Here is a 25,461-nt window from a genome sequence, read left to right as displayed (position 1 = left end):
TGCGGCCAATCAGTTTCTCAGAATTTTATGGTCTTGGGGCGCTGAAAATTCTGCCCCAAGCAGCAGAAAATACCGCGAAAAAGTTTTTTTTCTTTTGAGGCGCGTCCAATCAGAGAGAGGCGCGGTCAATCAGAGTAATGATGGCGAACTTAACGAGCGAAGAGCAGTTTCCACCAAATTCGGTGAGATCCTTATTAATATACCCATTTTAGACTGTTGTGTTAAATTGAATTTTTAAAACTGTTTTTCTTTGAGATGCAACTTTGCTTGAAAGGTGATCCAGCTGATCATACCCTTTGATGTTGATTATTGTATTTGATACTCTCTTAAGCATGCATGGCGTATTATACAATGGAAATTTGTTTATTTACTTTATCTGTGAAACTGGTGATTTTGAGGAGGAGATTAAATCATTACTGTTAATTTTAATCATCGTCTGACTGTTGATTTTAATTCTTATATTGGACTAAGCAAAGAAATATTTTGTCACATCAGCCCCACCAGGAAATTTTTTTTACCAGCCGCCACTGAAAAGGATGAACGACTCAGATTGGAAGATATAAGAGGTGAGCTACTCATTCTGTTTATTATATGTCCTTAGTTGCATTGTAATATTTTCATAACGGGAACTATAGCTAAAATTTGTGTATGTAGACGTATTAGGGGTATTGTTATTGAAAATGCAACATTTTAATTTCAAAAGAACTAAAATGAACGAAATGTCTCAAAAAAAGATTCGTTCATTTTGATGAATGAGATTCAAAGAACCGAGTCACTAAAATGATTCGAACTTCCCATCACTATTGGGAACGCCAATTAGCCTAATCTGTAGGTCTTTGGACTGTGGGAGAAAACCGGATTACCTGGAGGAAACCCACTAAGCCCGGGGAGAACATGCAAACTTCATGCAGACAGAGATGCAAGGCGACAGTGCTAACCACTACACTGTCGTGCCGCCTATAAAAGCGTATTTGATTATTTTAAATGTATTTTATTTGGTTCGCTCGTGAGGATAAAGGAGCAGCCGATCGTGGCGTATAGCGAGAGCCGTTGTCCAATCCAAGAGCGTGATGGGGCGGGACTTATCAGAATACAGGTAGGTCGGCTATTGCGCCACGTATCGCCACGTCTCGCGCATGCGCACGAGGCTGAGTAGCACTTCCGGGGTCGGGGCAGGTTCCAGAGCGAAAACAACATCGCGCTCCGGTTCTGTAGGAAAGCGCTGCGGAAGTGAAGGAGTGTGTGTTAAAGAAGCTGGAGGTTTAGAGTTAAAGGTTAGAGAGAGGAGTTGTTAAACCGTGAGGATGAATTTCTTCAGGGGTGTGATGGGAGGACAGAGCGCCGGGGCGCAGCCCTCTGGAGTGGAGACTGTAAGTTCACTTTCACTTTATTCTGTTCTCTAAAAAAAAATAATAATAAACATTGATTTTGGAGTGAATTAGAGCATTTAACACTCACTGTCATTCTTATAAAGGTGTTATAAATAAACCAACCTGCGCGAGGAGGCAGAGCTGATGGTGGTTAGCACTGTTAGCTTAGCTACACCGAGCTGCGTGGACCGGCTGTGTCCCAAATGTCTTCCTACAGGGCATGTAGTGCACTACAAAGGGGACAGGACAACTGTCCTGAGAAAGTAGAGGACAACGCAGGGTGACTGAGTCTAATATCATGGTTATTTATTTGTAGTTTTATATATTCAGACGTGACTGTTTGACCTCAGGGGACAAACTCGGACTGTCTATTTACCTGTCAGGTGACATCATGACATTGTCCTCTTTGTAATGTATTTCAACAGTTATTGTATCACAGCTCGGAGTTTTCTATTTGGCAGTGGAGCCACACACCCCTGACCTCTGAACCCTGACCCCCTGACCCTGTTTAAACACTTCTTCCTTTTAGTATAACTGATAAAGTCCAGAGTGTTAACCCGAGGGATGTCTTAATGGTGCCAGAGGTGACCTATGAATCGGAGACACTGACACTCACATCTTCATCCATGTCTTACACTAACACATCACACGCAGGCTGACTGGTGTGTGTTTGTGTGTGTGTGTTGACAAGACCGTGATGGTAGTTCGTAATATCACACACTTTCTCTGAAACGCCTGATTGTGTTGTCGTGTTTATCCCTGCAGATCCAGAAGCTGTGTGATCGTGTGGCCTCGTCCACACTGCTGGAGGATCGCAGGGACGCCGTCCGTGCTCTCAAGTCCCTCTCTAAGGTCCGGGCTACTGATACTGTAGTGCACCCAACCCTATTTGTCTGTCTTCAAATCTGCCTTGTCTGTCTGTCTGTCTGTCTGTCTCTCTTATCACAACTGCCCCATCTGTATGTCTCCTGTTTGTCTTGTCTTGTCTGTCTGTCTGTCTTTCTCTCTTATCACTGCCTCATCCATTGATGCCTCTGTTTATTGTCTTCTGTCTGTCTCTCTATCATATCCTCCCTGTTGGTCTGTCTTTCTTATTATAACTGCCCAGTCTGTGTGTCTTCTGTCTGTCTGGCCTACCACAACCACACCATTTGTCTGTCTGTCACATCCGCCACATCTATCTCTCTCCCTTATTACAACTGCTACATCTGTCTGTGTGTTTTATTACACCGACCTTGTCTGCCTGTCTTATTACAACTATCCCATTTGTCTGTCTTCCTTATCACAGACCCCATCTTTCTGTCTTGATCATAACATTTATCCTTTTCTGTCTGCTTGTCTATTTGTCCATTTGACGGTACTATCACACCACACCTGTCTGTCTGTCTTTCTCACTGTCATTCTGACCGTCTTAATGTTTGTCTAAACACATACACCCTTGTCTGTCTGTGTAAATGTTCCATTGTGTGTGAGACTGTTCCTGTGCCTGTCTATTCCCATGTTTGTCTGTGTGTTTCTCTCTCTTTCTCACACGCTCTCTCTCATACACATAAGTTTGTGTATGTATGTCTATATGCATGTTTTTGGTGCTGATAAATATACAGTTTGAGTTGCTGCGTAAATTAATGTAAAAATAAAATGCTGAACTTTACAGAAGTACCGTGTGGAGGTGGGGGAGCAGGCGATGGAGCACCTGGTCCGTATATTACAGGCAGACAGGTGAGATCAAACATCTTCACACCTTTTTCCAGTGAACTCTACTCAGCTGTTTCAGCAGTCTTTACTAATTAAAAGTTTTACAGTCTGCATAATGTAATGGTCTGAGACTGATATAAAGATGTGAGGTGTATATCACACAGGTCTGACTCCGAGATCCTGGGTTATGCCCTGGACACACTCTACAACATCATCTGTAATGAAGAGGAAGAGGAACAAGGTATTAACCCACCTTGCTACTGTCCACCTTATGATTGCACTGCACCATATGTTTACTTTTATCAGTTTTTAAACCAGGGATTAAATTACAAATGATGAATCTTTCGCTGTGGTTTGTTTTGAACAGCATTAATACTTCTGCGGTCCTGCTCAATGAAATAAAGTACAGTTTTTTACATGTACAGTGTGTAAAGGTGTTCATGCTTCCAGTTTTTGGAGGTAACGGCATCTCATTTGTTCTTTGCAGATTCATAGCCTTATTTTGAAAGACTTTGCTGTGCTGTAGCCAGGCAGGAAGTGACAAATTCTGGGCAGGAAGTTCTCAAAATAACAGAATTAGAACTTCCCTGGTTAAAAAAAAACAAGTCCCCTGGTAAAAATCCCTGGTTTAAACACTTATCTCAGTTGATGCTTATTCTATCGCTTCTCAATATCAGAGTTTCCTAAAAGTGCATGCCATCACTGACTAATATTAGTGGTGATTCATGGTGATGTGGATCAGTCTTTAATAGCTAACAGAATTAAAAACAGCACCCATATGACTAGATAATAGTTTTTTCTTAGCAGTTAACAAAAATACTTGGAACACCTTAACATTGACCTACATATATTAAGGTCATTTACTACTTTAACCAACACTGTTTCAGAATTTACACCTCATCACTGTAAAAGCAAAATTATTTTGTTTTTGGAAAGTTTCTGATCTCGAATTTAAACACTAATTTTAAGGTGATCTTCATTATTTTGTGTATCAGATAAAGATTGTCTGATAAATTTAGAGAAAGAGGTATTTATTATAAAAATTCTATATACTTTATTCTACACCATTACTGATGTTTGGCCAGATATTAGTGATGCGTGTTGATTTAACAATTAGTTGATAAGTATACAGTATTTTGGTGGGTTTGTGGCTCTGTACATCACCACAATGAATTTAATATGAAGCAATCTAGATGTGACTGAAGTGTTGACTTTCAGCTTTAATTTATTTCAAGATTTTTAAAGAAATATTCCATTGTTCACCAAAGAATTAAAACTATATTCTTTACAAACTTCCTCCATTTTCACTGGCTTAAAAAATAATTGATTGATTGATAAGTGGCTTGATGGCCAGTCGAGAACAGAAAAGCTAGTTTAGGCTTTGCTAGACAAACAAGCCTGCCCAGTTCTGATACGAGATTCTTGAGTCAAATGAAACTATGGTGAACGTGTAGCAGAATGATAAGAATAGAGGTATATGAAGAAGGAAAGTAAGGGCTCACTATCCACAGCTTTTTACATCAACAAACAAGGTAGAGAATGGGTTTATGGCATTCGTGTGTATGGTTGCCCCGGAACTAATTTATTCATGATGTGAGTACTGAAAGGAGCAGCAGGATGAATTCTAAAGTGTATAGAGCTCCACTTTTTACTTAGGGTAATGCAAATGCTGTAAAATTAATAGGTCTGATAGCGCTTCACAGTACAGATGTTTAGAATAAAAAAAAAAAAAAAGGCTTAAAAGCATCCCAAGGCAAAGAGTTGGAATTTGCTAAAAGAGTGGAGTCAGAGGTTAGAGTACAAAGCAGAGGCATTTACCATTATTAACAGCTTGCAGACATCATCTGGCAGTGTGGGCAACCCCGACCCCAGTCAGACCAATACTAGCAAAGTTAAGAGAGGTGTCATATTATGGCAGATAAGGCAAATATGGTAATATTTCTGCAAAAAAAATGCTTAAATTGGAAACTTAAGCATAAGTTTGGCATTGTTTAGGCACTGGTTAAAAAATAAATAAATACCGGATCCTACTGAAGACTAAACTGAAACATGAAAATGAAGGTGACTGCTGTAAAGCACAGGCAAAGCAGCTCAGGCATGTGGTGATGTCTATGAGCTCCATATGTTAGGGATTATTACAAACATGATTATATTTTTATTCTTATTGCAAATAAAGCTTATATTTGTCAGGTTGTCTGGTGCGTCTGGGTGGTGATGGCACAGGTGCTTGGGCCCATTCATCCTTGCTTGCAACTATATAACTTTGTTAAAGCCCTTACATTAAAGCTGAACTTCTACACTTCAGTCACATTTTAATTGGTTCATTTTAAATCCATTGTGCTGGTGTACAAAAGGGACAACTTCCAACATTAATTCACTGTCCAAATACTTATGGAGCTGATGGTGTATTTAGGGATTTATAAGTCGACAGTATTCTGCCATTTTGTCTCAGGGTTTACGTTTCTTCATTGTACTGAGACAGCACTGGTGAAAGTAGTAAATGACTGTAATAGGATCTCAGTTTAAATCTCTCCACCGGAGAAATCAAGGTTTCTGTTAAGCTGTGTGTACTGTAAAGAGAATATACAAATGTGACTGTAACTAAAGCAGTCGGGTCTAAACCCTAAGTAAATTAACAAACCGTTTTTATTTCTGCTGGCTGACTGATCCGAGATAACTTTTTTGTTAAGTAAAGCCATATTCACATTATCTAACATGTTAAACACTAACATTGTTTGTAGCTCACTAGGGAGTTTGCAGCTCCATTCTATACAATAAAACACAATGGCTCGTATGCTAACGGCTGACAAACTCACAGGCTAATAATGCTGTCTTTTTATTTATGATGCGTGCAATTCCCTAGTGTAAGTAAGTCTTCCACCTATGTGCGAATGTGGCTTTGTTGTTAAACGACTACAGTAAAATGTGACATTTCTGATCCCTACTTTTTTTCTTCCATGTTTTAATCCTGCAGATGAATCAGAAGGTAATTGTGTGTGTGTGTGTGTGTGTGTGTGTGTGTGTGTGTTGCACACATGAGACTTAAAACATTCACCCATTTTTCCCTTCCATGCTTCCCCTCCTTTGGTTTTTGTTTGGTGCTCCTGAAGCCACACTTTAAAACACCTGCCTAAACATCATTAGCATTAAATATTAACCTGCACTCGCTATAATGTAATCACTATCATATTTAATACTGATTTTGGACTGCTGAAATAATCATAAGATAAAATTCACCTGGATAAACAGTTGTGTACTGATATAGTGTCGAAGAACTGGTGAATGAATCATCTCACCTGTCCGTGGTTTTTATTATTTTGGTTGTTTTTTTGTTTTTTTGTTTTTTTGGCTGATCTACTCATAGCATAATTTATATTTAAGTATTTGGCAAAATGCTCTTATTTAGATGAAGTGTGCTTCGATTTTTTTCGTCATTGGATGATAATAATCACGTTTATAGCATATGTAAATGTGAATAAATAAGATGTTCAGAATATTTTTGTAAAAGGAAATAAAAAGTTAGTGATTAAAAATGGCACATCAACTATGATACAAAAATAAGTATTTGCAATTAAAAAAACATAATAAAAAATGTCTAGAGGAAAAGTTCACTTTTAAAGAAAATAGTTTATTTATTATTATTATTATTAATATTATTATTATATTACACATATTAACTGTAAAGTGGTTCATATATTTTTATTATTGTTTATTACGGAAATGGCCAAAAACAACCATTTAAAAAACATGTGATTTTATAAATCTGTGCTATTTCTTTGCTTATGTGACATATTTATTTTAATATTTTCAATTGAGTCATGTTTGTATAATTGATTAAAATTATGCAATCATATTGCCTAGGTTGTGCTGGAAAAAGGGGTCTCTATATTGCACAATTCTGAGCCATATGAGAGTAAACAAGCATGTTCATTAGAGTGTTATATCATTGTACACAAGTGAAAGCATTCTGTTTTATATATACTTCAGATCTTATTATGCTGGCTGATAATGCCGGCCTGTTCAGAGGGCTACCACCACAAGTATATTTCAGACCTGTGGGAAACACTGAACAAATAATAGATAAAGTAATATAGTTTAAAAGAGTATTAAGAAACAGTTAGTGAATAATGAATAAAAATTTCCAGACAAAATAATAATTGGTTAAAGCATACTACAGCGTATTTTATTAGGAATGTAATGGTAAATAAATTAAAAAAAGGAAATGTTTGTATCAGCAATAATGGAATATATAAAGCAGGGCACGGTGATGTGTGTGTGTGTGTGTGTCTCTCTCTCTCTCTCTCTTTCCCTCAACCTCTCTCAGGCTATGTTCACACTGCAGGGAAACATATGATTCACATGTCTCATCATCCCATCTTTTTTAACATTACTCTTATGGTGAATGAGCCCGATTGACCGAAACGTTGCATGAGTTTGGATTTGACTGTTTAGACCGAGGAGGTGCCACAAATCAGAACTGTATCTGATCTAGGATCAGGATCACACATGGGAGTGAATCGAATCAGAACTGATAATATTAGAGGCCATGTGATTTTGCTGTTCATACTGGTATAATAATAATTATAATACAGAAACACATTAAAAAACAGATCTGAGTCACATAGGAGCAAAAAACCTGATTTGGTCCACTTTTGCCTGCAGTGTGAACGCAGCCTTCCCTGACTTTCTTCACCACTTTACTGGGAATATTAACAGCTTTCTGTGCTTTCGTTATGACAATGCTGTTAAATAACATAGCTCTGTGTGTGTGTGTGTGTGTGTGACAGACGATGGACAGAGGAGGCAGGACGATGATGTTGGTATTCAGTTTGCTGAAAAGTTAATCCAGGATCAGGAGAACGTCACACTGCTGCTCTCTCTGCTCGAGGTCAAGCTTCAAATTCATCCATAAACCCATAGAATAACAATAAATGTTATTTATACTGTATACTGCATACATTCAGACATCTAATCTGACTATCTTTATTAATAAAATAAAGAATATTGCGTTTATTCTTTAGCCTATCATCATCAGCATAATATGAAAGTCTTTTGATGATTTCTTTAATGTCTTGTGTATGGTTTGCAAACGCCAAAAACATCCCGAGATATTTGCAACATTATTTAAAATAATCCTCAGAATGTTAACATTAACAGCAAAAGAACACAAGACAGAGGGTGACTCAGTTACGAAACGTACCGGTACTTATGTACTCATAGAGAGTTGGCCAATCACAAGACGCTTCCAAGGAGCTGCCAATGTCTCAAGGTTACTCATGATGAAGTTTCTGTCAGATTCCACTAAATATTCAGAAAGGTGTTATGTGAGAAAAGGACACAAAATTAATGTGTAGATACAGTGGGGCAAAAAAGTAGTCAGTCACCAGTTGTGCAAGTTGAGAGAGGCCTGTAATTTTCATCATAGGTATACCACAACTATGGGAGGCAAAATCCAGAAAATAACATTGTAGGATTTTCTCCTCAAACAGTCACACTCCAAATTCCCTTATGGCCAAGACTAAACAGCTGTCAAAGGACAACAGAAACAAAATTGTAGACCTGCACCAGGCTGGGAAGACTGAATCTGCAATAGGTTATCAGGTTGGTGTGAAGAAATCAACTGTGGGAGCAATTATTAGACATACTGATAATCTCCCTCGATCTGGGGCTCCACGCAAGAATCCCAGAACCACCCGGGGGGACCTAGTGAATGACCTGCAGAGAGCTGGGACCAAAGTAACAAAGGCTACCATCAGTAACACACTGTGCCGCCAGGGACTCAAATCCTGCAGTGCCAGACGTGTCCCCCTTCTTAAGCCAGTACATGTCCAGGCCCATCTGAAGTTTGCTAGAGAGCATTTGGAGGATCCAGAAGAGTATTGGGAGAATGTCATATGGTCAGATGAAACTAAAATAGAAGGTTTTGGTAAAAACTTAACTTGTCGTGTTTGGAGAATAAAAGAATGCTGAGTTGCATCCAAAGAACACCATACCTACTGTGAAGCATGGGGGTGGAAACATCATTTTTTGGGGCTATTTTTCTGCAAAGAGACCAGGACGACTGATCCGTGTAAAGGAAAGAATGAATGGGGCCATGTATCGTAAGATTTTGAGTGAAAACCTCCTTCCAATAGCAAGGGCATTGAAGATGAAACGTGGCTGGGTCTTTCAGAATAACAATGATCCCAAGCACACCCACAGGCCCAGGCAATGAAGAAGTGGCTTCGTCAGAAGCATTTTAAGGTCCTGTAGTAGCCTAGCCAGTCTCCAGATCTCAACCCCATAGAAAATCTTTGGACAGAGTTAAAAGTCCAAAAATTTAGACAATAACAGGGATTATCCCAAATAACAAAAATTGACAATGTCAGTAGCGGTTGTTTCTGGCGGGGGTACGATCATCCAGTCTCTGCGTTAACTGGTCCCAGACGTGCTCTATGGGGTTTAGGTCAGAGGGCATTGATGGCCATACCATATGAGGCACTCCAACTTCCAGACGTCGAGCTGTGACAATTCTGCCACGATGTGGTGGAGCATTATCATCCATGAACAGAAAGTTGGGGGTGTGCTGACGGAATTCGGAATTAGGGGATGATGATGGGTTCTATGATGTCTCTGAGGTAGGAACGTGCAGTGACTGAGCCATGTACAATAACCAAATCTGCTTTGCGTGGACTGGTGATGCCTGCCCAGACTGTTGGACCTCCTCCATCAAAGCAAACCCTGGGGACCATGTTGACTTCAGCGTATCGCTCACCTCATCATTTCTGTGACCCAACACTCATCAGTGAACAGGACGGTAGACCACTGCTGCATTGTCCAGGTCACATGGTCTTGTGCCCACTGCAAATGAGTAGTGAGTAGTAGTGAGTAGTGTAATTAAAAAAAAAAATAGACGGCGGTGTCTCGGTGTCAGTGGAGTCACCTGCAACGGTCGTCTGGCATTCAAGTCAGTTGTGAATGGTTTGTCTGGAAACCCTAGTATCCTCGCATCTTGTAAACGCATCTTGTAAACGGGCCTGCAGCTTTGTGGCAGTTGCATAACGATGTCTGAGTGCATAGGTCCTCAGGTACTGGTCAACGTTGCGGTCCCAGCAATACCAGCTTTTTATACCCACAAAATGTTTAAATTGATGCCACTTCGAAAAAGGTTGTCTTTTGGGATTGGCCCCAATATAAGGCACACCTGTACACAATGAGACCATTACATGGAAAACACAAAATAACGTGTGTCTATTACCCAGATACAATTGCCTCCCTATCCCAAAAATGTCTAAAGTAAAACAAACACAGTATGTATGACATCCATTAAGTCTCTCACAATATCCCTAACTTATTGTGAGTAGTGTAATTAAAAAAAAAAATAGACGGCGGTGTCTCGGTGTCAGTGGAGTCACCTGCAACGGTCGTCTGGCATTCAAGTCAGTTGTGAATGGTTTGTCTGGAAACCCTAGTATCCTCGCATCTTGTAAACGGGCCTGCAGCTTTGTGGCAGTTGCATAACGATGTCTGAGTGCATAGGTCCTCAGGTACTGGTCATCGTTGCGGTCTGTACCTCATGGGGCTCCGCTCCTGAGTCTGTCATGAACTCTGCCAGTAGTTCTATGTCTTGATGCAATTCTGCTAATGACACTTTGAGACACACCAAGTTCACGAGCAACATCTGACTGCCTGCCACTGACCCGAAGCTGCTAGGTGGCGCTGCTCATCCGTTAAGTGACGTTGTGTGTTAATGGCTCTTTAAATGATGAACTTGCAATGACTTACTGACAATACCAGCTTTTTATACCCACAAAATGTTTAAATTGATGCCACTTCGAAAAAGGTTGTCTTTTGGGATTGGCCCCAATATAAGGCACACCTGTACACAATGAGACCATTACATGGAAAACACAAAATAACGTGTGTCTATTACCCAGATACAATTGCCTCCCTATCCCAAAAATGTCTAAAGTAAAACAAACACAGTATGTATGACATCCATTAAGTCTCTCACAATATCCCTAACTTATTGTGAGTAGTGTAATTAAAAAAAAAAATAGAACAAACCCATGAAGGATCACAGGTTTACTAAAGAGCAGTTTCGAATCTCAGCTGTGGAAGCTATAATTTTATGGTTTAATATAACTTAAACTCACGAGTTAAAAAGAAATTCACTCTTGTACAGTTATGGAGCTATGGAGACCAAAACTAGGCCGTAAACTTGTTTATTTTTTGTAAAGGTACTGCCCCCTACTGAACAGGAGTATGGGCCAGAATGGCAGGAAAAAAATATTAGTGCTCTCTCTGAGACACAACATTTAAACAATCAACAGCAAAATTTATACATTTTAGTGTTTATTAGATACTTTTACACGATTTTAATAATTCAAAATCTGGAAGGAATATAACTGCTTGAAACAAATCAGCAAAAAAAAACATTAGTGCTACCGAATCAAAAATCTCAATGGCCAAAAATCAGACTGAATCAGATCAAATCCAGCAATTTTTTACAGACATTTTATTAAATCTGATACTGTGTATTGCTCTTCAGGTTAAGCTGACCTGTTTTTATGTAAATGTGTGTAGGAGTTTGACTTCCATGTGCGCTGGCCAGGTGTGAAGCTCTTGACGGCGTTGTTAAAGTGTCAGTGCGCTCAGGTTCAGGGCATCGTCCTCATCAGCCCTATGGGTCAGTGGGTATACACACACACACACACACACATGCAGACTAACACACTAACAGTCACTGAACACTATTAGTATGTTAATTGGTTTGTTTGTGTTTGTGTCCGTAGGCGTGTCCAGGTTGATGGATTTACTGGCAGATTCCAGAGAAGTGATTCGCAACGATGTAGGTTTTAGTCCCTTCAACACATTCTGACATTTTCAGTGTTCAGTGTTATTACCTTCACATACACCTGACCTGACATGACATAACCTGTAGTGTGTTTCTGCCCTGTGTGTTTGTGTGTGTGATTTTTCAGGGTCTTCTCCTGCTGCAACAGCTGACTAAAGGAAACGCTGCCATCCAGAAGATTGTGGCATTTGAGAACGCTTTTGAGAGACTGCTGGACATCATCACAGAGGAAGGGACGAGCGACGGAGGTGTGGAGACGCGTGCACAAACACACATACAAACACATATACAGCACCTTGCAAAAGTAATTATACACCTTGAGGTTTCCACATTTTGTCATGTCACCCCACAAACATAAATATATTTTACTGGGGTTTTATGTGATGGACCAACACAAAGTGGCAAGTAATTGTGATGTGGAAGGACAGTGTTAAATGGGTTTTAAAAAATTTTACGAATAAAAATCTGAAATGTGTTGGTGCATTTTTATTCAGCCTCCTTTATTTTGATGCTTCTAGCTGAAACCCAGTGGAACCAATTGTCTTCAGAAGAAACCTAATTAGTTAACATAGCCACCTGTGGCTATGTTTAATTTACCTGTGGTTTAATTTAATTTCAGTATAAATGCAGCTGTTCTGTGAAATTGTCAGAGGTTTGTTAGAGTGAAGAAGCATCATGAAGCCCAATGTACACACCTGAGATCACGAGTTCGATTCCCGGGTGATGCTGTAACGCTCGATAAGAGGTACTTAGTGCTCCCACATTAATCACGTCCAATCACGGGCGTCTGTGAGCTCACACAAGCAGAAGGACCGGATAGCGCTGGTCTCCGAGTGTGTTACGCCACCCCCAATGGTGTGTGAGCGAGCAGTTCGGAAAGATGCGGTTAGCTGCCACGTGGTTCGGAGGAAACATGCGATAGTCTTCATGTGGAAGACGGTGCTCTGGTCAGATAAGAACAAAATGTAATTTTTTTCCTAAATGCTAAACACTGTATGACGGAAAACTAACATTGTGCATTATGTTGGCAGCATGATGTTGTGGCGATGCTTTTCTTCACCAGGGACAGAAAAGCTGGTCAGAGTTGATGGCAAGATGGATGGAGCTAAATACAAGGCAATCTTAGAAGAAAACCTGGGGCAGAGGTTCACTTTCCAGCAGGATAACAACCCTAAACATACAATGCTATAACATGCTATATCGAAGCATATTTGTGTTAGAATGCCCCAAAGTCCAGAGCTAAATCCGATTGAGAATCTGTGCCATAATCTGACTGAACTTGAGCTATTTTGCTTTTATGAGAAATTCTTCAAAAATTTCACAATCTGGATGTGCAAAGCTGGTAGAAACATGCCCCAAAAGATTTGCTGCTATAATTGCAATGAAAGGTGGTTCTACAAAGTACCGACTTGGGGGGAGCTAAATACAACTGCACGCCACACTTTTCAGATATTTATTTGTAAAACAATAAATAAATTTTAGCCATTTACCTTTCACTTTATAATTATGTGCCACTTTGTGTTGGTCTTTTACATAAAATCCTAATAAAATACATTTACGATTGTGGTTGTAAAGTGACAAAATGTTGAAAAGCTCAGGGTGTATGAACATTTTTGCAAGACACATTCACAGACTCAACCATTAGCTCCTAATCCTGTGTGTGTGTGTGTCTGTGTGTGTGTAGGAATTGTGGTAGAGGATTGCCTGCTTCTGCTGCTGAACCTCCTAAAGAACAACAGCTCTAATCAAAACTTCTTTAAGGAGGGTTCTTTTATTCAGAGGATGAAGCAGTGGTTCCAGCTCGGGGAGGAGAGTGGTGGAGGCTGGTCCGCTCAGAAAGTCACCAACCTACACCTCATGTTGCAGGTCTGGCACACACACATACACTTTCACACATACATGTGCAGATAGAGAGACAAATATGATTAAACTAGTATTAGGGCTGTATATATATATACACACACACTCAGCAAAAAAAGAAACGTCCCTTTTTCAGGATGTTGTAAAAATCCAAATAACTTTACGGATCTTCATTGTAAAGGGTTTAAACAATGTTTCCATGCATGTTCAATTAACCATAATTAATTAACATGCACCTGTGGAATGGTCTTTAAGACCTTAACAGCTTACAGAAAGTAGGCATTTAAGGTCACAGTTCTAAAAAGGCAGGACACTAAAGAGACTAAAGAGTCTACCGACTGTGAAAAACACCCAAAGAAAGATGCCCAGGGTCCCTGCTCATCTGCGTAAACGTGCATTAGGCATGCTGCAGGGAGGCATGGGGACTGCTGATGTGGCTAGGGCAATAAATTGCCATGTCTGCACTGTGAGACGCCTAAGACAGCGCTACAGGGAGACAGGAAGGACAGGTGATCATCCTCGCAGTGGAGGACCACGTGTAACAACACCTGCACAGGATCGGTACATCCGAATATCACTGAGTATATATATATATATATATATATATATATATATATATAGATATAGAGAGAGAGAGGAAAGGAAAATGGATCTTTACCCTCTATGAGACTTGCTTTTGCTTTATACGCGCGCTGTACAAACACAAAATTAAATATGTTTCACACACACACACACACGAGGTCACAGTGTTATAATAATAAGCAGTAATAACACGCATGCACGGATGTTGATTATACCAGTGAGACGATCACTAAGTTACTGAACATCCAAAGCTCCAGTTTTTCCATCCTGGATGCTGAGACTAAAGCAAAGCCATTTGGCAACCATAGCAACTTATCGTGGTACCATGATGCTAGATGTGTTTTAGGTAAGACAGCATAAATCCCTGAATAATCACACACCATTGAAGTCATACACCTCTCTGCCTGAGCGCACAGCCAATTTTGATCCTTTGGACACTCATGGCATAACTAGCGTTCAAACTTGCGATCCATGGGTAATGGGGTAAACGCTTTTCTGTCGCACCATTTAGGAACCATGTGTTTGCTTTAAAGAATTATTTCTAGTTATTACTAAGTAATAGGGATGAGAATCAGCAGGGATCCCCGATATGAGTTAACAATACACAGGTGCCGATTCGGAGAAACGTACAGTCTATAAATTCTATTTAAAGTCAGTGGTGATACATCTGAAGCAGAGTGAATAGAGCATGTTTATATGAATTAAGACCATGTTTTTCTTATCAAGAAACCAACGTCTAGTAACACTACAGACACTTGACATATCTGTGACACTTGACACTTCAACACCACCGTGCTTTACAGCAGAATAAAGTTCTGGGAATGCACTATATTTGGGATTGTGCAAACTGTATTTCTATAGCTTGCATTCAGAGTTTTGTGTTTGTGTGATGTCTCCAGCTGGTGCGTGTCATGGTGTCCCCAATGAACTCTCCTGGAGCGACGGCGAGCTGTCAGAAGTCCATGTTTCAGTGTGGCCTGTTACAGCAGCTCTGTACCATACTGATGGCTACTGGTGTTCCTGCTGATATCCTCACTGAGGTACATGTACACACACAGGTCTCTCATATTTCAGTGTAAATAATGTAAGGCACAATTGATTTGCTGATAAAAATTGAAACATTAGTAGATCTGCCTGCTTCATGCACGTATCTGTTCTTTTAATTATTTAACGACTCTTCCTCGTTAACACTCTGTACAGACAATCAACACTGTGTCTGAGGTCATCCGCGGCTCACAGGTCAATCAGGATTACTTCGCCTCTGTAAACGCCCCATCCAACCCACCACGGTGAGCATCCGCATCCTTTCGTATAAGGCATGGTCTGGCTCTGTCTTAGTACTGAGTGTGATGTCATAATAGAGGTCTGGTCTTCTTCTTGTCATCCTGTTGTTTACCGGCGAGTGGCATCCACTATGCTGCATTACCACCACCTCCTGGTCTTGATCTTCCTCATTTTCCTTTCAGTTTATATCGTAGTTGCATCATCCTTAAGAACCCATGAAAATATTTTCTACCTTTATCCATTTTCTCCTTCTAATAAGTGAAAGGAGGTGTGGCTTTCTAATAAATAAGGCATAGCCTTTTAGTAAATGAGGTGCAACCTTGTTATAATAAACATACAGTGGAACCTCGGATTGCGAGTAACGTGGTTCGCGAGTGTTCCACAAGACGAGCAAAGTAGTTTTGAATAAATTTTGACTTGAAAGCGAGCAAGTCTTGGTTTACGAGTACGGAGTATCATGTATTGCGTAAAAACTCAAATAAGAGAGGAAGGAGAGTTACTGTGTAAGACAAGAAGAGGGAGAGGCGGGTCTGATTACTCCTCTCTTCTTACTTTAGCTTCACACACACACACAAACACACACACACAGCGCCTGTGCACATAAAAAGAAACACTTATTTGTTTTTTCTTTATTTTTACTTCTTTTTAAGGTAAAGTACAGGTTAATTTGTTTTATTTTTACTTTATATTTTGTATTTATTATTTTTAGGTATTTATTTTTTTGGGCTGTTGAATTAATAATTTGAGTTTCAATTATTTCTCATGGGAAAATTTACTTTGATTTCCGAGTGTTTTGAAATATGAGTGTAATAAAGGAGGTGTGGCCTTGTGATAAGTGTAGTCCTATAATAAGGGATGTGGCCGTGCCTTCTCATCTTCTTAAAGATTACCAGTGGTTTGCATCCACTTTTAATAATAGAGATGTGCCCTTATACTTAGGGTAAACGTACAATAAGGGACATGTGGACTCTGTTGCTCAGTTTTATTAAAGGGGGTGTGGCCTTTTTGAGGGAAAAGTAACATGGTGATGTAATTGTGTGTGTGTGTTAAAGGCCGGCGATTGTGGTGTTGTTGATGTCCATGGTGAACGAGCGTCAGCCCTTTGTGCTGCGCTGTGCCGTGCTCTACTGCTTTCAGTGTTTCCTATACAAAAACCACAAAGGACAGGCTGAGATCGTGTCCACTCTGCTGCCTTCTACTATAGACGGTACACATATGCACACACACACACACACACACGAGAACACTGTAACTTAACACAGAAACTCTGTCATGATTTTCTGTTTATCTCTTACGATTTCTGGCTATGTGTGTGTGTAGCTCAGTCAATCTCAGCTGGTCAGTTGCTGTGCGGAGGTCTGTTCTCAGCAGACTCGCTCTCTAACTGGTGTGCGTCAGTAGCGTTAGCGCACGCGCTACATGATAACTCCAACCAGAAGGAACAGCTCCTGAGAGTTCAGCTGGCTACCAGTCTGGGCAAACCCCCCATCTCTCTACTGCAACAGTGCACCAACATCCTGTCACAGGTACACACACACACACACGCATGCTTATACACATGCAAGTGCACACTCATGTGCTGGAGCCTCAGAATTTCATCAGACTGTGTTGTTCGTTGATGTGTGTGTGTGTGTGTGTGTGTGTGTAAGAGAGAAAGAGAACCTAAATATAAATTGTGCTGCATTATGATTTTACAGGGTGATAAGATCAGCCGAAAGGTAAGAGTGTGTGTGTGTGGGTTGTGCTGGTGTGGCTTGGGAGCCCCTCGGTGTATATTATATCCGGGTGCTTGTGCTTCCTTTATGTTACACAATTTTTTGTGTAAAAGCAGTTTTTGCTTGCGTTTCTGACCCTGGTGCTGACCTTTGACCCCTTGCTGTAGTCTTTGGGCTTTGTTATGGTAGAGCTGGTCTGTGTGCTGTAGTGCTGTGTTTTAATCCTGTTTAAACACACTTTTCCTTTGGTAGCGTCGACGAGTTAGGTATCTTAAGATGAACTGTTGGACCAAAGTCAAAAACTCTTTCGGGGAGGATCGGATGAATGTCAGACAGACAGTTTGTAACTCAGAGTCAGACAGGCTATTATTGAGAGTCGAATTGATGTTTGACAAAGTTTGGACAATCATCAGACGTAGGTTTGATGGATATGGGACAAGAGTTTGGTGGGTGTTGTATGATGGCTGGACGGTGTTGTAGGACAGCAAGGCAGCATTCTATGTGGTTAAATGCATGATGGAGGATGGATGAACGAGGGTTGGATGGGTTGTTTGACGACAGTTTGGTAGGTTTTACAGTGTTAGACAAGGGTTAGTGGGGTGATGGATGGAGTTTGGGCAGTAATAAGTAGCGCTTGGACAATGTTATGACACTTGGACAGTTTTGTAGTGGTTAGACGGTGTTAGACGAGGGTTAAATGGGAAAAGGGTAGGATGATGCTTGACATGGTTTAGACATGGGTCGGGATGGACGAGGTATAGAGGGAAGTTGAACGAGGTTTGGGTGGTGTTGGACAAGAGTTAGCCAGGGTTGGACAATGTTTGGACGAGTGTTGGGCGAGGTTTAGACGGGAGTTGGGCAGTATTGGACAAGGTTCACAGGGATGTTGTTCGAGGCTCAGGTGGTGTTGGGCAAGACTCGGGCGGTGTTGGATGAGGGTTACATGGTGTTGAACAAGGGTTGGGTGGTGTTAGATAAGGTTTTAAAAGGTGTTGGACGAGGGTTGGGTGGCGAACGAGTTTTAGAATGTCATTAGACGGGGTTGGGTGGTGACGGACGAAGGGGAAAAAATCGAGAATGTGATGTAAGCAGGATTATAACACAGGAGTGGAGTCAGTACTGTCCTTTTCCTCCTGTCCTGTAGGTGGCAGTGCAGCAGGTGTAAAGTTTGTAACCTTACTAGGTTTTCTTTCAAACTGGAGAAAACTAATATTTGTGATTATTTTTTATTCTTCTATTATTTTTCTATTTCTTCACCCTTGAAGGCAGAGTCTGAACAGGTGAAGATCAAGGTATTTTTTTTTTTTATAATAAAACGGACAGCTGTTTTTATTTTTCATTGTCTCAGTATTTATAAAAAGTGTACATAGTATAGAGCCATTAATAAAGCTGTAAGCTCGCTCGGTTAGTCAGACAAGCAGACGCAGCTCGTCATGTTGTTACTGCGAATAAGAGCACGCTCCTCTGTCCTGAAGATGAGAGAGTTGCCGCTGACACTGGAGACTCCTTTCACACATGTTACAGAAATATCTCATGCACTTAAATATGAAAAGAGCTGTTATAATGGAAGCGATGGTGTATTATGACAAGCACATTCGAGAGAATTAATAAACACAACCTGACCAATCAGAATCCAGGATCATTGAACGCATACAGATTATAAGCTCACATCGTAACATTGTTCTTGTAGTTTGTAACATAACTCAGTAACACTTAATGTTGTGCTCAATTTTAGGTTGTTTTGTGTATGTGTGTATCTATCTGTGTGTGTGTATGTATCTATCTGTGTGTGTGTATGTGTGTGTGTGTGTGTGTGTGTGACATCATTCACTGTGTGTTTAAGAAACAGTTTAACTGGTAGCAGATTCTGGCTGCCTAAAACACATTCCACACCCACTAACAGATACACCTGGTGCAGCAGGAGCAGTGACTCATGAACACCATGCATGATGGGCAACGAGTCACTGTAGGCCTTAAGGAGAACGCCATGATGATGATTGTGTGTGTGTGTGTGTGTGTGTGTGTGTGTGTGTGTGTGTGTGTGTGTGTGTGTGTAGGGTAGTAAGGTACAGACGAGGGTGGGCCTCCTCATGCTGCTGTGCACATGGATCAGTAACTGCCCCATCGCCGTCACACACTTCCTCCACAACCAGGAAAACGTCCCCTTTGTATCCTTTTTGCAAATGCGTATGTATGTGTTTAAGTGTGTATACTGTATGTTGGTGCATGTGTGTTTTCTTAACGCTGTGTGTGTAGCTGACAGCTCAGATCTCAGAGAATCTAGGTGAGGATGAGAGGCTGGTCCAGGGTCTGTGTGCTCTTCTGCTGGGAATCTGCATCTACTACAACGACAACTCGCTGGAGAACTACACCAAGTACTACACTCTCTCTCATGTCTTCCTAGTCTCTCTCTTTCTCTCTCCTGATAAGTGTATCACAGTGACATTAGTTTAATTTCCCTTATGTTTGTGGTTTCTTCGTCAGAGAAAAGCTGAAACAGCTGATTGAGAAGAGAATTGGGAAGGAGAACTTTGTGGAGAAGCTCAGCTTCATCACCAAACATGAGCTGTACTCGCGCGCTGCTCAGAAACCTCAGCCCGCATTCTCCACCCCAGAGCACATGTTGTTCGATCACGAGTTCACTAAACTGGTCAAGGAGCTCGAAGGTCAGTGGAACTGCTGAACTGCGCATAACCTCTCTCACTTTTTTTTTATTTTTATGAAGAATATTCACATCATTCACACACACATGCACTAGTGTTAATTCCGTCAATACAAATTATGACGAAAAATATTCGTCAACGACCTCTTTTCCTGTGACTATTTAGGCCCATTTTTTTTTATTTTCCACCAGATGTGTATATATATATATATGTATATATATATATATATTTTTTTTTTTATTTTATTTTTTTTTTTTTATTCATAAAAAATTATGTTTCCAAACACTGTATTGTCCATACTTCTCCTGTTGTTTTCTAATTTAAAAAATATGGACATGAAATAATGCAGCAGTTGTTGTGATGGTTAACAATAAATCTAAATAGCTGCAATCATCAGATAAAAAGCTACATTTTAAATGTTAAGATAATTATTTTCTTTAAAAAAAAAACTTTAAAATGGTTTTGGCTAGACTAGTTTCTTTGGGATGCGTTCAGTGTCTGGGGACGGTTTCACTCTACTATGAAGACGGTTCTGTTTGACTGATGTTGACAGCTGTTTCTCTGACGACTAGACTTGGCTGCAGTTGCTCGATAGTTCAGGACTGGAATTTCCTGCGTGCCTCCAATAACTACTTGGACTCCATATTAATGTCAATTAACATCAGCTGTTATACTGAACTGCCTGCCACCTAACACACAGTATAAATGCAGATCAATTCCTGCTATCCGTTATCACCTAAATGAGGATGGGTTCCCTGTTCAGTCCGGTTCCTCTCAAGGTTTCTTCCTATTGCCATCTCAGGGAGTTTTTCTTTGCCACTGTTGCCCTCGGCTTGCTCATCAGGGACCATCTGACCATGTTGATTCATACACATAAACATCCACATACCATACAAACCTAAATAATTCTTTTGATTGTGTAAAGCTGCTTTGCGACAATGACAATTGTTAAAAGCGCTATACAAATAAAATTGAATTGAACTAAATAGTTTGACTGTAGGGTTAATTAATAATATATTGCTAAAATGTTACGTTTTTATTAACTAAAACTAGACTAAAATACTAAGAGGTTCCTTTGACTAAAATTAGACTAAGATGCCCAGTCAACTAAAACATGACGAAATAAAAATAGGATAAGATTGAATAAGTATGCTAAAACTAACAGGAACATTTATCCCAGGGCTTAAAACTAAGACTAAAATTGAAAATAGCTGACAAAATTAACACTAACATGCACACACTTTAGGTGAGTCTTTGACTAGTCACTTTATTCGTAATTATACAGACTATGGTTAATTATATATCAGTGAGAAATAGATTAGAGGGATGGACAGACAGGCAGATGAATAAACACTGTATCTTTTAATAAGCTGTAGCAGGATAAAGGTCAAAGGTCTTGACTGTGTGTGTGTTATGACACAGGTGTGATAACAAAGGCTGTACACAAGTCCAGTGAGGAAGAGAAGAAGGAGGAGGAGGTGAAGAAAACACTGGAGCAGCATGACAGCATCGTCACTCAGTACAAAGAGCTGATCAGAGAACAGGTACTACAGTTACCCCTGCCCACACTCTGATTGGATTAAAAAGAGAGAGAGAGAGAGAGACGGAGCTTATGTTCTCAGACCGGTTCCTCCTACAATGGTGTGCAGTGGACAGAAATATAAACACCTCCATCTCTCTTTCTCTCTCTCTCTCTCTCTCTCTCTCTCTCTCTCTCTCAACAAAACCAACAAAATTTATAGACCTGCAAGACGAAACCAGAAAAACTTTTTTAGCAAAAGTGTACCTAAAGAACCTTCTGTAAAATCTTGTTCTTCTGGCCAAGGCCATGTTATAATGTGATATTTATTTATTTATTTTTGTATTATTATTATTATTATTAATTATTTTTTCCACTACTTTTTAAATCTCTTGTATTATATCTATAAAATAATATTGGTTCGTGTAAATTAGTTGAATGTTTAAAATGTATCTGCCATGAAATTGCCTGTAAAGCTGATATGGGGAAAAAAAAACCTAATACAAACAAACAAACAAACAAACTCTCTCTCTCGCTGTGTGTCAGGACGCTCAGATAACCGAGCTGAAGGAGCAGGTGTCAGCACTGACATGTCAGAAGGATCAGATGGAGAGCACCATCACACAGCAACTGTCTCAGATCCAACAGCACAAAGACCAATACAACATCCTCAAACTTAAACTGGGTACAACCCCACACACAAACACACAGAGTGTGAGACACTTAGATAACCTAGTTATGGAGTATGAAACGCATTACCGAGTTTGAGGATGTTGTACTGTGTGTGTGTGTGTGTGTGTGTGTGTGTGTGTGTGTAGGTAAAGATGGAGCAGTGTCTCAGGCTGATGTTCAGATAAACGGTGTTCAGGTGGAGGAGCTCACTGCGCTCAGAGCGGACCTGGAGGAGTTACACACACAACACACATTGCTGCAGAAACAACTCGCTGAGAAGGACTCACTCATTGCCAGCCTGGTGCGTGCGTGCATGTGTGTGTGGGGCACTTTTAGGCCAATCTGATATACTGTTATACTGTTATTTTTTTGTTCATTGTATGTGTGTGTGTTGTGTGCAGAAAACAGAAGCAGTTCAGTCAGCAGAAGGACCAGCACCTGCATCAGAAAACACAGAACTACTGAAGGTACAGAGGAAACATAACCTTGCCTCTGTCCATCTGGCTGTCTTTACCCCTTTCTGTCTGCACATCTGTCCATCCTTCTGTCGGCGTCTGTTTGTCTGCCTCTCTCTGTCTCTCTGTGCTCCTTTTGTTCTACTGAGTGTTTGTTCTTGGTCTCACAGGAGGTGGAGTCTCTGCGAGCACAGGTTCAGAGTCAGCAGGCCGAAATCTCACAGCTGCAGAGTGAAAGACAAGAACTGCAGCGGAGAACCCAAACTCTGGTGACTGCTGATACTAAAGAACCTGAGTGTTTAACAGTTTAATATACCACAGTACTGACTTAACTTATCGTTACTCTTCACACTGTGTCTCGTCTCAGTCAGGTTCTGGCAGTGAAGCAGAATCAGCTAAACTCAGTGATCTGGAGCAGAGACTGTCGGCGCAAACAGCAGAAACGCATCGATTGCAGGTCTCGCAGCGCGCACACCTTTATTTATGCTTTCACTGTTTTCTTTCACTGCCTCATACTCTGTCTTTAATTAATGAATTTACATATTAAATATATTATTTTTGTCTGTGTGATATTCAGGAGGAGGTCCGATCTCACTCAGAAAGCAGGGCACAGTTGGAGAAGGAGCTAGCGGCGGCTAACAGCACGGCAGCCATATTGCAGACAGAGAAGGCGAAGTTGCAGCAGGAGGTGAGCGAGTCAAAGAAGGAGCAGGATGACCTGCTGATGCTTCTCGCTGACCAGGACCAGAAGATCTTCTCTCTCAAACAGAAACTTAAAGACCTCGGAGAAGCAGTAAGTGCATCATCACTGTTTACTCCCACTGGAATTTACCTTTCTATTCTCGTCCTGTGCCTTTGCTGTCTCAGGGCTGCCCGAGGACTTTACCATTGATGCCTCTGTGCCGACTTTCAGAATATCTCAATTTTGACTCTGTCTCCTTCAAAGGCTGCAGTCTAATCATTCTTCTTAGAGACAGAACTGAAATCATATGGTCTGATCTATGGAGGGTTTCTTACCCATGTCATGAGCTGTTTCTGCATTTATTGCCGTTAATTAACATTGTGTAACACTTTTAAAACAACGTTTATAAAAACCTGTCTCTCAGGGAGCGGATTTAATCCAAATCCCCTTAGTTTTTTTTTTTAATATTAACATATTTATTTTTAATACTTCGGTCCTGTATTCACTATTGTCTCCTTCTCGGTTCACAAAGAATCTTGTGATAGGTTGGGCTGTGAAGTATATACTTGCACCCTTTGTTTTCAAGAAAAAAGGTAGCATTTTAATCAGCCATTAAAATGAGACAGGCTTAGTACAGCCTTTGAATATATTCTTTGAAGGATGCGGTCCCAGAATTGAGACAAACTTTATTCTTTGCCTGTGCAGCTTCAGACTGCCTGTGTTGTGTCATTAGTGCTTTTGTACATTTGATGTCACTACACTGCCTTAGTGATTTATTTATACCGCCTCTGCTTTGCTTGCACTGCCTATTTTCTTAATCTGTGCTTTGTTCTTTAGTATGCTGCCTTTGTGCCACTCCTCTGCTTTGGCTGTGCTGCCTCTATGCTTCTCTCTACTGCCCTTTGTGCTGCCTCTCTGCTGCTTCTATGCTTTACTGTCCTTTTAGTTTTCATTAATTTTGAGCTAAAAAAAAAAAGGCACATGACAATATTTTAAATTATTAAAAATTGTCTGAAAATGAACACTAAAGCTCTTACTGTCTTTCCACAGATCGAGGACGAGGACGATCTGGACGCGAGGGACCAGTCTGATGAAGATGATGAAGAGGAGGAGGAAGAGGATGATGAATAGTGAGAAAGAGAGAGAGAGAGACTGAGTAGTATTCAGGGGAATGAAAGTTATTTTGACCGTTTAATCCTGACACTAATAAGAAAGATGAGAGATTAAAGGGTCCGGCTTCTTTACGCGGAATTATCTGTTCATTTTTAGCTTTTATTCGTTTATTTCCTGTGTGCTAATGCCACTTTACCATCATTGTTCAGTTGTACTCAGAACATTGTTCAGTGGAGCAGTTGCATTAAAATGCTAAGGTGGCTAGCAGTGACTGGACACCAATAGCTACCAGTTAGCATTGTACCTGCTGAGTATTTCCTTTTTTTTTAATTAATTTAGTTAAACATTGTTTAGCAAAACAATTCCTCAGAACCGGTGCTGCTAATGATAGCAGTCGCCACCAATCAGGAAATGCTGCTGTCAGTGAATCCGAGCTAATAGCTGCAAGCTAGCATGCTATCTGCCCTTGGTTTTTATTCATTAGCAACATTAGCATTGTGAACTAATTTAAAATATATAAAATATAAATGCAGATGAATAAATTCTGAAGAGCGTCTGAATGTCTTGTGTTTTTATGGAAGGGGTATAAAAACAATGTTATCAGTAATTGCTGAAAATTTTATCTATTGTTAGCAACGTTACCATTTTGAGCTGAATGGAAATATTTAAAAGTATTAAAATGTGCATAAACCCCATAAAATGATGCTAATGTTGCTAACAGTGAAGACTCTAGCGCTGGGCATGATGTCATCACAATGTTAATGAACTGTGATAAACAACACTTTAACTCACTATTTGTACATTTCAAGAGACAAAACCTGTTAGTCTTAATATAATTATAAGAAATATAAATAAATGACAAATGGAAGAACTATGTTTAAAAATGCTAATGTTGCTAGCAATAAATGGAAGCTCATAGCTGCTAAACATCTGGATGCTGTTGAGATTTATATATTGTTAGTGAAATTAGCATGTGTGATTTTTTTTTTTTTTTTTTTTTTTGCAAGCTAATCAG

At 40.2% G+C, this 25,461-nt stretch overlaps 1 protein-coding gene across 5 annotated transcripts; it reads left to right on the top strand.

The window, feature by feature from the left end:
• The first annotated feature begins 1,139 nt into the window (after nucleotides 1-1,139).
• On the top strand, nucleotides 1,140-25,373 carry uso1 (USO1 vesicle transport factor). Of its 5 annotated transcripts, XM_053502278.1 has the most exons (27): nucleotides 1,140-1,370; nucleotides 2,136-2,222; nucleotides 3,025-3,089; nucleotides 3,230-3,306; nucleotides 6,040-6,051; nucleotides 7,853-7,953; nucleotides 11,631-11,733; nucleotides 11,840-11,895; nucleotides 12,029-12,149; nucleotides 13,586-13,767; nucleotides 15,243-15,383; nucleotides 15,544-15,632; nucleotides 16,680-16,834; nucleotides 16,948-17,153; nucleotides 17,325-17,345; nucleotides 18,608-18,634; nucleotides 19,400-19,510; nucleotides 19,599-19,717; nucleotides 19,827-20,008; nucleotides 21,428-21,549; nucleotides 22,071-22,209; nucleotides 22,343-22,497; nucleotides 22,598-22,663; nucleotides 22,822-22,920; nucleotides 23,019-23,108; nucleotides 23,229-23,444; nucleotides 24,384-25,373. In XM_053502278.1, the coding sequence occupies exons 1-27, from the start codon at nucleotides 1,305-1,307 to the stop codon at nucleotides 24,462-24,464; spliced, it is 2,889 nt and encodes a 962-aa protein (XP_053358253.1). In that variant the 5' UTR covers nucleotides 1,140-1,304; the 3' UTR covers nucleotides 24,465-25,373. The 5 variants fall into 5 exon arrangements, with proteins under 5 accessions (XP_053358253.1, XP_053358254.1, XP_053358255.1 ...); XM_053502279.1 differs by lacking the exon at nucleotides 6,040-6,051; XM_053502280.1 differs by lacking the exon at nucleotides 18,608-18,634.
• Nucleotides 25,374-25,461: the final 88 nt, after the last annotated feature.

The sequence above is a fragment of the Clarias gariepinus genome, chromosome 8 (genome assembly GCF_024256425.1).
Source record: "Clarias gariepinus isolate MV-2021 ecotype Netherlands chromosome 8, CGAR_prim_01v2, whole genome shotgun sequence".
NCBI lineage: Eukaryota > Metazoa > Chordata > Actinopteri > Siluriformes > Clariidae > Clarias > Clarias gariepinus.
Note: the sequence above shows the minus strand (reverse complement) of the source record. Positions and strands in the feature narration are given on the sequence as shown.

Coding starts and splice junctions, on each gene's coding strand:
- uso1 (XM_053502278.1), top strand. CDS start 1,305: ATGAATTTCTTCAGGGGTGTGATGGGAGGACAGAGCGCCGGGGCGCAG. Junction 11,734..11,839: donor CGTCCTCATCAGCCCTATGG/GTCAGTGGGTAT, acceptor TTGTGTCCGTAG/GCGTGTCCAGGTTGATGGAT. Junction 23,109..23,228: donor CAGAAACGCATCGATTGCAG/GTCTCGCAGCGC, acceptor TGTGATATTCAG/GAGGAGGTCCGATCTCACTC.